We start from the raw sequence: 12,828 nt of genomic DNA on the forward strand, positions 1-12,828 counted from the left end.
ACGAGGAACCAAATAAGTATCCCCCTTTATGTTGAACATTAACCCCGACGAGGAACCAAATAAGTATCCCCCAGGATGTGCAACATTAACCCCGATAGGATACCAGATGAGTATCCCCCAGGATGTGCAACATTAACCCCGACGGAGCACCTGATAAGTATCCCCAGGATGTGCAAAATTAATCCTGACGGGGCACCAGTTAAGTATCCCCCAGGATATGCAACATTAACCCCGACAGGGCACCAGATAAGTGTCCCGCAGGATGTGGAACATTAACCCCGACGAGGAACCAAATAAGTATCCCCTAGGATGTGCAACATTAACCCCGATAGGAAACCAGATGAGTATCCCCCAGGATGTGGAACATTAACCCGACGGAGCACCTGATAAGTATCCCCAGGATGTGCAACATTAATCCTGAAGATTGAGACACTTATGCAGCATATGGGAATTTTTATTCAGGAAACGTTTCGCCACACAGTGGCTTCATCAGTCCAATACAAAGAGGAAGGCGTAAGGAGAGGAGAATGAGGTAATCAGTCCCTCAACCTGGAGTCGATGTGCTCAGTCCATCAATCTTGTAGAATGTACAGCATAGGGCCGTAGACGTGGCTTATATACTGTAGTTAGGTGAGGTGAAGCAGGCGGAGGCGGGGTCATAGTGGTATCATCCACTAGTCGAAGTAGGTCTTCGTCCAAAGGTTGAACAAGTGTTGAAGAATTCTTTGTAACAAGATCCCATGATACTGCAGTGTCTGACAGTTGTGATGAATGGTTTGAAAAACCGACAAGTTGAAGATTGAGACACTTATGCAGCATATGGGAATCTTTATTCAGGAAACGTTTCGCCACACAGTGGCTTCATCAGTCCATTACAAAGAGGAAGGCGTAAGGAGAGGAGGAGTATGAGGTAATCAGTCCCTCAGCCTGGAGTCGATGTGTTCAGTCCATCAATCTTGTAGAGTGTACAGCATAGGGCCGTAGACGTGGCTTATATACTGTAGTGAGGTGACTTGAAGCAGGTGGAGGCGGGATCATAGTGGTATCATCCACTAGCCGAAGTAGGTCTTTGTCCAAAGGTTGAACAAGCGTTGAAGAATTCTTTGTAAGAAGATCCCATGATGCTGCAGTGTCTGACAGTTGTGATGAATGGTTTGAAAAACCGACAAGTTGAAGATTGAGACACTTATGCAGCATATGGGAATCTTTATTCAGGAATAAAGATTCAGAATCTTTATTCTCCTGAATAAAGATTCCCATATGCTGCATAAGTGTCTCAATCTTCAACTTGTCGGTTTTTCAAACCATTCATCACAACATTAATCCTGACGGGGCACCAGTTAAGTATCCCCCAGGATATGCAACATTAACCCCGACTAGGCACCAGATAAGTATCCCCCAGGATGTGCAAAATTAACCCCGACGAGGAACCAAATAAGTATCCCCCTTTATGTTCAACATTAACCCCGACGAGGAACCAAATAAGTATCTCCCTTTATGTTCAACATTAACCCCGACGAGGAACCAAATAAGTATCTCCCTTTATGTTCAACATTAACCCCGACGAGGAACCAAATAAGTATCCCCCAGGATGTGTAACATTAACCCCGATAGGATACCAGATGAGCATCCCCCAGGATGTGCAACATTAACCCCGACGGGGCACCTGATAAGTATCCCCCAGGATGTGTAACATTAACCCCGATAGGATACCAGATGAGTATCCCCCAGGATGTGCAACAATAACCCCGACGGGGCACCTGATAAGTATCCCCCAGGATGTGTAACATTAACCCCGACAGGGCACCAGAGAAGTATCCCCCAGGATGTGCAACATTAACCCCGACAGGGCACCAGAGAAGTATCCCCCAGGATGTGCAACATTAACCCCGACAAGCAAGAGAGCTACACATTTCACATGATTTGCAGCAATTCTCCTAGGATGTGCAACATCCTGACAGTATCCCCTCCCCCTGTACGAGCAACATTCGTCAAGGTGCTCGTGTGGAGAGGTCCTCAACACAGATGACAACGCAGTCGATAGCCAAAAAACTTTTACGACCAGCAAATTGCGGGCTGTGCAGTGTGCGACTATGGGCGTCGGAGATGGACGGGCGGGAGGAGTGAAGGTATTACGGAGCTCATGATCAATACAGATGGCACTGTGTGTTGTCCCCAGTGATGAAGCAGTGCCACCCACCCCCTCCCTCCCTCCCCCTCCAAACACACACCTGCCACAGTACATCCCCCTCTACTTCGAATGCCTAGCGATGAGGTGTTGACTTACAGATATTGACGGTGGTATGAGCAGCAGCAGCAGCAACAGCAGCAGGGTGGAGCTTGGGCCCCGATGTACGCAGGCGCGGGCGGGAAGGGGGGTGCGGATGCACGAACACACGCACGCAGCGCTACATATAGTAGGGGAAGAAGGAGACGAGGGCACAAAACTCCCTGCTCCTCCGTGGTGGCACCAGTGTCACACCTGTTTACCTCGGCCGGCTCAGAAGCCTGCTATGAGGCAGCTGGGTGCCACGCCACTCTCTCAGGACCTGTGCCCTGGGACTACCCTCTGTGATTTGTGATCGAGTGGGTGGGTGTTCAGCTAGGTGGGCGCCGGGGCTCGGGGAGCTGGGTGTATTGGACAAGGTGGGCGACTATGTGGTGTGTGATGCCATATGGCAGCGCGGGCGTGCAAGCCATGCAGAAGCCATGACCAGCAGTACCGAGAACAAATATGGCTGAGTTTAAACTGCCTCTACTGCAGTCGTACGCCACGTCTTCCTCCTCCTCACCTTCATCCAGCATGTGGTACGCCCACAACTACACCCAGAGGAGGACACAGGCACGCAACCTCACCAGGAGCCACGAGTACGCCCACGCCCACGACCTGAGCCACGAGTACGCCCACGATCCCTACCACATATGCCAGGACCACCTTTCCCTCACAGACACAGAGTGCATGAGATCCCTACAAGAGTACTTGGCACAGTACGCCCGCACCGATCTACAAACTCACGCCTACACGCCAGATCAGAACCGCGCCCACATAGCCCACACCATAGCACGAGGGCGCGCCCATACCGTGGGTCGGAGCCAAGGGGGGACCGGGAGCCAGAGTCGCGCCCACACCATAGCACGAAGCCATAGTCACGGTGCCGCCCACGGCAAGGCCTCAGCCAGAACCCACGCCCACACCGCTGACCAGGGTCACGCCCACTCTGCACACAACACGGATAAAAATCATCACCCCCACGCAACACAAAACCACGCCCACGCTACGCAAAACCACGCCCACGCTACGCAAAACCACGCCAACGCAACAACGCAAAACCACACCCTCGCGACGGCTCAAAATCACGCCCACTCAAAGCAAAATCACGCCCACTCGACTCAAAGTCACGCCCACGCAACGCAAAACCACATTCACGCTGCGGACAAGACTACCGTCCACACAACGGCCAAAAATCACGCCCACACGACAGCCCCAAACCACGCCCACACAACGGCCCCAAACCACGCCCACATGACCGCTCAAAACCACGCCGCCCCTTCAACACGCACTCGCGGCCATGTTCCAGGCCGGAATCACGCCCACGGCGCGGGCCGCAGTCACGTCCACGGTGGGGGTCGCTTTCACGCCCACGAGGGCGTGAACCGAGCGTCATCCCGCCCCACTGCCCACATATCCTCCAGGAGCCACGCCCACAGCATTGATCAAAGCCACGCCCTCACTGCCGATCACACCCTCGCCCAAATTGCCGATCACAAGCACGCTTTTGTCGCCATACAGAACCACGATCATGCCCCCGATCAGAACCACGTGTACGGTGGGGACCAGAACCACGTGTACGGTACCGATCAGACCCACATGTACGGTGGCGATCAGACCCGCGTGTACGGTGGCGATCAGACCCGCGTGTACGGTGGCGATCAGACCCGCGTGTACGGTGGCGATCAGACCCGCGTGTACGGTGGCGATCAGACCCACGTGTTTACCATTGACGAGAACCACGCCTTCGCTGTCGACCCCAGCCAGCTGTACACCGTCGACCAGAGCTTGGTCTACGCTGTCGACCAGAGCCTGGAGCAGAGCATCGACGTAGCTGTCGACCAGAGTCTTGCCCCCAGCACCGTCGACCACGACTCGACAGTCGACCAATCCCGTGAGCTTATAACCGACAATGTTAACATCTATGCTTACCAAGGGGAATACCCGTACACCCACGCCTTCCAGCACGCCCCCCGCGCCCGCTCCCACGCCCAGGAGCAGCCCCTCCGAGGACGCTCCCGCCCGCAAACCGACCAGGCGTACCGGGTGCGCCCACACGCCCACGACCTGTGCTCCTTCTATCCAGAATCTGCGGAGTCGAGTGAGGCTGAGGAACAGCGGGTGGCCAGAGACAACGTGCGGGTGGACTTGCCCTACACCCACCTGCAGTGCCGCGGGCGGCGTGGGCGGGATGATTACGGCGGGCAGGGGCGTGCGGAGCACATCATACGTAGGTTCCAGGAGAGTGGAGAGCCTTGTGAGGAGGACGGTGAAGCAAGCACCGTCGGCCTCTCATATCAACAACAAGCTGATGTGTGCCACACGCGAGGCCACCTCGGTTCTTCCCTCACCCTGGCTGAAGCCTCGGAGGGCGTGGGTAGGAGGCGTGGAGGCCTACTGCTGGCGGAGGGGCTCGTCAGGGAGTGGGTGAGGGCTGTGGGCGTGGTGGCAGCCTCAGGAACCCTCGTTACCCTCGTTGTTTTGGGATTTGGGGTAAGTTGCTTCATTGCTCCTTATTTTGAGAGAGAGAGAGAGAGAGAGAGAGAGAGAGAGAGAGAGAGAGAGAGAAAACTGTTGTGATGATATTCGTCCCAAGCTAGGCTTTTCATATATTTTACAACCTCAGTTTTAAAATCATATTTAAACTTTATATACGAAATTTGAAACATTGGACAATGTGATGAGAAAGGAAGGCATCTGCAGAGAGAGAGCCAGGAGTAAGATTCATGTTGTGTGTATAATACACAAGTAACCAGTATACAGGAGAGGGAAGCTTACGACGACGTTTCGGTCCCACGTGGACCATTTACAAGGTCACACTAACAAAAAGGAGAGGGGGGAAAATATATATATATATATATATATAATATATATATATATATATATATATATATATATATATATATATATATATATATATATATATATATATACACACACCCCTCTGGGTTTTCTTCTATTTTCTTTCTAGTTCTTGTTCTTGTTTATTTCCTCTTATCTCCATGGGGAAGTGCAACAGAAGTCTTCATCCGTAAGCCATGCGTGTTGTAAGACGCGACTAAAATGCCGGGAGCAAGGTGGCTAGTAATCCCTTCTCCTGTATAAATTACCAATTTTAAAAAGAGAAACTTTTGTTTTTCTTTTTGGGCCACCCTGCTTCGGTGGGTATGGCGGATTGTTGAAAGAATATATATATATATATATATATATATATATATATATACATATAAGATGAGGTGAATTATAGAATTGATGAGGGGGAAAGGGTGAGCGGTGCACTTAGGAGTCTGTGGAGACAAAGAACTTTGTCCTTGGAGGCAAAGAGGGAAATGTATAAGAGTATAGTTTTACCAACGCTCTTGTATGGGTGTGAAGCATGGGTGGTGAATGTTGCAGCGAGAAGACTGGAGGCAGTGGAGATGTCATGTCTGAGGGCAATGTGTGGTGTGAATATAATGCAGAGAATTTGTAGTTGGGAAGTGAGGAGGAAGTGCGGGATTGCTAAAATTTGTCCAGAGGGCTGAGGAAGGGTTGCTGAGGTGGTTCGGACATGTAGAGAGAATGGAGCGAAACAGAATGACTTCGAGAGTGTATAAATCTGTAGTGGAGGGAAGGCGGGGTAGGGGTCTGTCTCGGAAAGGTTGGAGGGAGGGGGTAAAGGAGGTTTTGTGTGCGAGGGGCTTGGACTTCCAGCAAGCGTGCGTGAGCGTATCTGACAGGAGTGAATGGAGACAAATGGGTTTTAATACTTGACGTGCTGTTGGAGTGTGAGCAAAGTAACATTTATGAAGGGATTCAGGGAAACTGGCAGGCCGGACTTGAGTCCTGGAGATGGGAAGTACAGTGCCTGCACTCTGAAGGAGGGGTGTTAATGTTGCAGTTTAAAAACTGTAGTGTAAAGCACCCTTCTGGCAAGACAGAGATGGAGTGAATGATGGTGAAAGTTTTTCTTTTTCGGGCCACCCTGCCTTGGTGGGAATCGGCCAGTGTGTTAATATATATATATATATTGGCAGTTTGGAGGGATATGTTGTGTATCTTTATACGTATATGCTTCTAAACTGTTGTATTCTGGGCACCTCTGCAAAAGCAGTGATAATGTGTGAGTGAGGTGAAAGTGTTGAATGATGATGAAAGTATTTTCTTTTTGGGGATTTTCTTTCTTTTTTGGGTCACCCTGCCTCGGTGGGAGACGACCGACTTGTTGAAATATATATATATATATATATATATATATATATATATATATATATATATATATATATATATATATATATATATATATATATATATATATATTTCTGCGGTCATAAGAGAAAAATTGTACAAGATAAGGTGGTTCTCCAAGCCGGGGTCACTGTCAAAGTCGAGGTCACTGTGAGGTCACGGTGCTTGATGAGCTGCGGTAAACCTACATGTCTTGGGAAAGATGCTCATACATATTTCCTAAGAGATCTATAATTGTTCTGTCAACTCCAGGTAAACTATAGATAAACTCCAGGTAAACTCTAGGTAAACTCCAGGTAAACTCTAGGTAAACTCTAGATAAATTTCAGGTAAACTCTAGGTAAACTCCAGGTAAACTACAGATAAACTTTAGGTAAACTCTAGGTAAATTCCAGGTTAACTCTAGGTAAACTCTAGCTAAACTCCAGGTAAACTATAGATAAACTCCAGGTAAACTCTAGGTAAACTTCAGGAAAACTCCAGGTAAACTCTATATAAACTCCAGGCAAACTGTAGGTAAACTCCAGGTAAACTCTAAACTCTAGGTAAACTCCAGGTAAACTCTATATAAACTCCAGGAAAATTTTAATGTATATTTCTACGACCTTAGGCTATACAGGTTTCAATAACGTTTCTTTCAACATGTGTTTTTTCAAGAATAACTACATCACACCAATCAAGAACACCTGCATCACACCAGTCAAGAACACCTGCAACACACCAGTCAAGAACACCTGCATCACACCAGTCAAGAATACCTGCATCACAGCAGTCAGGAACACCTGCATCACAGCAGTCAGGAACACCTGCATCACACCAGTCAAGAACACCTGCATCACACCAGTCAAGAACGCCTGCATTACACCAGCCAAGAACACCTGCATCACACTAGTCAAAAACACCTGCATTACACTAGTCAAGAACACCTGCATCACACCAGTCAAAAAGACCTGCATTACACTAGTCAAGAACACCTGCATCACACCAGTCAAAAACACGTGCATTACACCAGTCAGGAACAACTGCATCACACCAGTCAGGAACACCTGCATTACACTAGTCAAGAACACCTGCATTACACCAGTCAAGAATACCTGCATCACACCAGTCAAAAAAACCTGCATTACACCAGTCAAGACCACCTGCATCACACCAGTCAAAAACACCTGCATTACACCAGTCAAGAACACCTGCATTACACCAGTCAGGAACACCTGCATTGCACCAGTCAAGAACACATGTATCACACCAGTCAAGAACACCTGCATTGCACCAGTCAAGAACACCTGCATTACGCCACACCAGTCAAGAACACCTGCATCACACCAGTCAAGAACACCTGCATTTCAGCAGTCAAGAACACATGTATCACACCAGTCAAGAACACCTGCATTACACCAGTCAAGAACACCTGCATTACACCAGTCAAGAACACATGCATCACACGTCAAAAAAACATGCATCACACTAGTCAAGAACACCTGCATCACACCAGTAAAAAACACCTGCATTACACTAGTCAAGAACACCTGCACCACACCAGTCAGGAACACCTGCATTGCACAAGTCAAGAACACCTGCATCACACCAGTCAAAAACACCTGCAGTACACTAGTATAATAACAATGTTCTCTTGCCATGTGTTGTAGCAGCACAGGGTGTTCTTGGACACACTGTAATGTGTATTTACGTTGGTTAACAAGTCCAGTAAACAACCATTTAATGGATTGTCCCATGTAAACGTTATCACTTGTAAAACACGTGATGTTATAAACACAGAAATAATGATAATAAAATATATAGCCCAATGAGAATGTTTGTGTTTATATAAGTGCATGTTTTGTGTGTGTGTACTCACCTAGTTGAGGTTGTAGGGGTCGAGTCTAAGCTCCTGGCCCCGCTTCTTCTCTGGTCGCTACTAGGTCACTCTCCCTGAACCGTGAGCTTTATCATACCTCTGCTTAAAGCTATGTATGGATCCTGCCTCCACTACATCGCTTCCCAAACTATTCCACTTACTGACTACTCTGTGGCTGAAGAAATACTGTGTGTGTGTACTCACCTAATTGTCGTTGCAGGGGTCGAGACTCAGCTCCTGGCCCCGCCTCTTCACTGATCGCTACTATGTCCTCTCTCTCTCTCTGCTTACAGAGTTTTGTCATACCTCGTCTTTAAACTATGTATGGTTCCTGCCTCCACTACTTCACTTGCTAGGCTATTCCACTTCCTGACGACTCTATGACTGAAGAAATACTTCCTAACGTCCCTCTGACTCGTCTGAGTCTTCAGCTTCCAATTGAGACCCCTTGTTTCTGTGTCCCCTCTCTAGAACAACCTGTCTCTGTCTACGTTATCTATTCCACGCAGTATTTTGTATGTCGTTATCATGTCTCCCCTGACCCGCCTGTCCTCCAATGTCGTCAGTCCGATTTCCCTCAACCTTTCTTCGTAGGACATACACCTGAGCTCCGGAACTAGCCTTGTTGCAAACCTTTGCACTTTCTCTAATTTCTTGACGTGTCTGACCAGGTGTGGGTTCCAAACTGGTGCTGTATACTCCAGAATGAGCCTGATGTACACAGTGTACAGTGTCTTGAACGATTCCTTACTAAGGTATCAGAATGCTATTCTCAGGTTTGCCAGGCGCCCATATGCTGCAGCAGTTATCTGGTTGATGTGTGCCTCCGGAGACATGCTCGGTGTTATGGTCACTCCAAGATCTTTCTCCTTGAGCGAGGTTTGCAGTCCTTGGCCACCTCGTCTATACTCTGTCTGCGGTCTTCTTTGCCCTTCTCCGATCTTCATGACTTTGCATTTGGCAGGGTTGAATACATCTTATTTATTTATTTATTTATTTATTTGTTTATTTATTTATTAACAATTTGAGCACACATACAGAGGTACAAAAAAATGCAGATAAGAGCAGCATGCCAAAGCCACTTACACTATGCATAGCATTACGGGCTGGCTTAAAATTAACTTAAGATTAACTAAGCAATGATGAAATCAGTGATAAAACATTAATGTAAACAGATTACTATAAAGTACAAGTGAGTATTACAAAGACAGGTCATATGGTTGCATGCATTGTTGTACATTCAGTCGTATGGAGTATTCTGTTAGGTAGTATATTTAAAAAATAATAAAGTTAGATTGGGTTTTAGGTTTAACATTTATGTGATATAATTGTGAGAAACATTTAAGATATACAATTTATAAGGTTCAGTTATTCAGTATTTATTTGGTTTTGGGTGAGTAAGTGATCTTTGAGAAGAGACTTGAATTTATAAACAGGTAGTGTTTCTTTTATATTTACAGGTAATGAATTCCAGATTTTAGGGCCTTTTATGTGCATTGAGTTTTTGCATAGCGTGAGATGGACACGAGGAACATCAAAGAGTGATCTGTGCCTTGTATTATGGTCATGTGTTCTGTTGAGGTTGGCAAGGAGATGTTTGAGGGGAGGGTTAATATCAGAGTTGAGTGTTCTATGTATGTAATAGGTGCAGTAATAAGTATGGATGTTTTGTATGGTGAGTAGGTTTAGTGTATTGAATATTGGTGGAGTGTGCTGCCTGTAGTGAGAATTTATCATTCTAACTGCAGCCTTTTGTTGGGTAATTAGTGGTCTGAGATGGTTAATTGTTGTTGAGCCCCATGCACAAATTCCATAGGTGAGATAGGGGTAAATAAGAGAGTGATAAAGGGCCAGGAGGGCTGACTGTGGAACATAGTACCGTATCTTCGATAGTATGCCTACAGTCTTGGAAATTTTCTTAGAAATTTGTTGTATATGTGTATGAAATTTGAGTCTATTATCAAGGTGGATTCCTAAGAATTTTCCCTCTGTTAGCTTTGTGATAGGTGATCTGTTTATCGTTATGTTAAGAGGTACATCTGTAGCTTTGTTACCAAACTGAATGAAGTAGGTTTTGTCAATGTTTAGTGTAAGTTTGTTAGTCCTCATCCAGGTAGATATTTTCTGTAATTCGGTATTTACAGTATTGGCTAGCGTGACTGTGCTCGGGTGAGAGAAGACGTATGTAGTGTCATCTGCAAATAGTGTGGGTTTGAGTAATTGCGAAGCATTTGGAAGGTCATTTATGTATAGGAGAAAGAGAAGAGGGCCAAGGACACTTCCCTGTGGGACACCAACTGTAATTGGTTGCGCAGAAGAGTTTGCCCCATTTGCGTACACATATTGGCTTCTGTTGCTGAGGTATGACTTGAGGTAGTTGAGGGAGTGCCCTCTTATACCATAGTGTGACAATTTTACGTGGAGCAAGTCATAGTCAACTGTATCAAAAGCTTTACGTAAGTCAATGAAGATCCCCAGTGGGACTTCTTTTTTCTCTATTGCAGTGTATATATGTTCTAGCATGTGTATAATAGCATCATTAGTATTTTTATTAGGCCTGAATCCAAATTGGCAGGGGTTGAGTATGTTTTGGGAGATAAGGTAGGAGTAGATTCGTTTATGAATTAATTTTTCGAAGATTTTTGAGAGAGGGTGTAAGTTGGATATTGGCCTATAGTTATTCAACTCTGTTTGGTCTCCTCCTTTGTGGATCGGGGTGACCCTTGCTATTTTGAGTACTGTAGGGAAGGTGGAGGATTCAATGGATTTGTTAAAGAGCGTTGCAATGATTGGTGATAGCACTTGTGACACTTTTTTGTATATAAAGGGCGGTAAGGTATTTAAATCTCCTGCCTTGTTTTTTAGTGCGTTGATAATAAGGGAGACTTCGTATGGGTTAGTCGGAGCTAGGAACAGTGTGTTCGGGTAGTTGCCGGTGAGGTAGTCATTTGGTCGGGTATCTGAGCTTGGGATTTTATTGGCAAGGTTTTGTCCTATAGTGGAGAAGAAATCATTGAGTCTGTTTGCTGTTTCTGTTGGTGGGAGTTGGGGTTCATCTGATTTTGCTAATTTTATTTCGCTATTTCGTGATATCTTTTTTGTTCCCAGAATTTCTGATAGGGTTTTCCAGGTCTTTTTTATATCACCTCGTAAGTTGGATAATCTGTTCTCATAATACAATTTTTTTGCCCTTCTTATCAGGCTGGTTAGGATTGACGAGTAACGTTTTGTTTGGTCTCTGGTTATGTGACCCATTCTGTACTGTTTTTCATATTGGTGTTTTGTATTTATGGATTTGAGAATGCTGGGTGTTAGCCAGGGACTGTTCAGTCTCTTAGCTGTCATCTGTTTAGTTTTTTTAGGGCAGTGCTTGTTATAGAGGTATTGGGTCTTTTTTAGAAAATTATTAATACATTCGTCAATATCTGTATAGATTTCTAGCTCAGTGTGCCAATCAATGTTTGCTACTGCTGTTGTGAAGTTATTAATGGCTGCCTCATTGTGAAGTCTGAAGGTGACTTTAGTAGTGTCTTGGGGTAGTTTACCAAGAGTTGTTATGAGGAAAGTAGGGTAGTGGTCTGTGGTATTATCTGTAATTATGCCTGATTTTAAAGGGGATATGGTGTTGGTCCAGATGTGGTCAAGTAGGGAAACACTAGTCTCTGTAACTCTTGTAGGTTTTGTTACTGTTGGTAGTAACATACAGTTACTCATTGTGTTTGTGAATTCAGTAACGTGTGGGTCCTGGTCTTGCAGGAGATTTATATTGAAGTCACCTGAGAGTAGTAAGTGATCTTTGTTCATGCGTGCATCAGTTATCATACTTCCTAGGTTTTGACTAAATTGGCTAATGTTTGACTGTGGAACTCTGTAGATGTTTATCAATGTGAGAGGTTTTTGTAGGTATTTGGATTTGAATTTAGCTATTATATATTCCCCATGTTCATCCCTTGTGCAAGTATTAGTGATACATTCTAGTTGGTCTGAGTAGTATATAGCTGTGCCACCCCCTTGTTGATCTTGCCTACAGTTGTGTATGGCTGTGTAACCAGGAATGGCATAGACATCTGTACTATCAGGCTTTAGCCAGGTTTCAGTTAGTGTAATGATGGACATATTGGCATGTAAGGAATTTAGTAATGCTAGGAGGTCATCGTAATGCTTGCTTAAAGATCTGATATTGTAGTTAAAGATAGTTATGTTGTTGTTGGCACTGAGAAGTGCCTTTGATTGTTCTGCAGTGTAGTAATTACAGTAACTGTTTGATTCATTTAAGTCATTAAATAAGAGGTTGGTATCAGGATCAATGCTTGTAATCATAAGATTTGTAGTGAATCTATAGTTAGAATTAAGTATAAAAGAAAGTAAATAGTCTTAAGCTAAAAAATAGCACCTGAATTATTTAACAAATGTAAAATAATGAGCTAAGGTAGTTTTTTTTTTTAAGCTAAAATAAAGGAGACAATATAAAAGG

At 45.3% G+C, this 12,828-nt stretch overlaps 1 protein-coding gene across 1 annotated transcript in view; it reads left to right on the forward strand.

Annotated features, from left to right (window-relative positions):
* The first annotated feature begins 2,431 nt into the window (after positions 1-2,431).
* LOC128689288 (uncharacterized) overlaps positions 2,432-12,828 on the forward strand; it is a 118,810-nt gene continuing 108,413 nt past the window's right edge. Inside the window, exon 1 of the mRNA XM_070086126.1 lies at positions 2,432-4,762. Within this exon, the coding sequence (XP_069942227.1) occupies positions 2,735-4,762 (2,028 nt within the window). The 5' untranslated portion in view covers positions 2,432-2,734. The remainder of the gene's footprint in view (positions 4,763-12,828) is intronic.

The sequence above is a fragment of the Cherax quadricarinatus genome, chromosome 18 (genome assembly GCF_038502225.1).
Source record: "Cherax quadricarinatus isolate ZL_2023a chromosome 18, ASM3850222v1, whole genome shotgun sequence".
NCBI lineage: Eukaryota > Metazoa > Arthropoda > Malacostraca > Decapoda > Parastacidae > Cherax > Cherax quadricarinatus.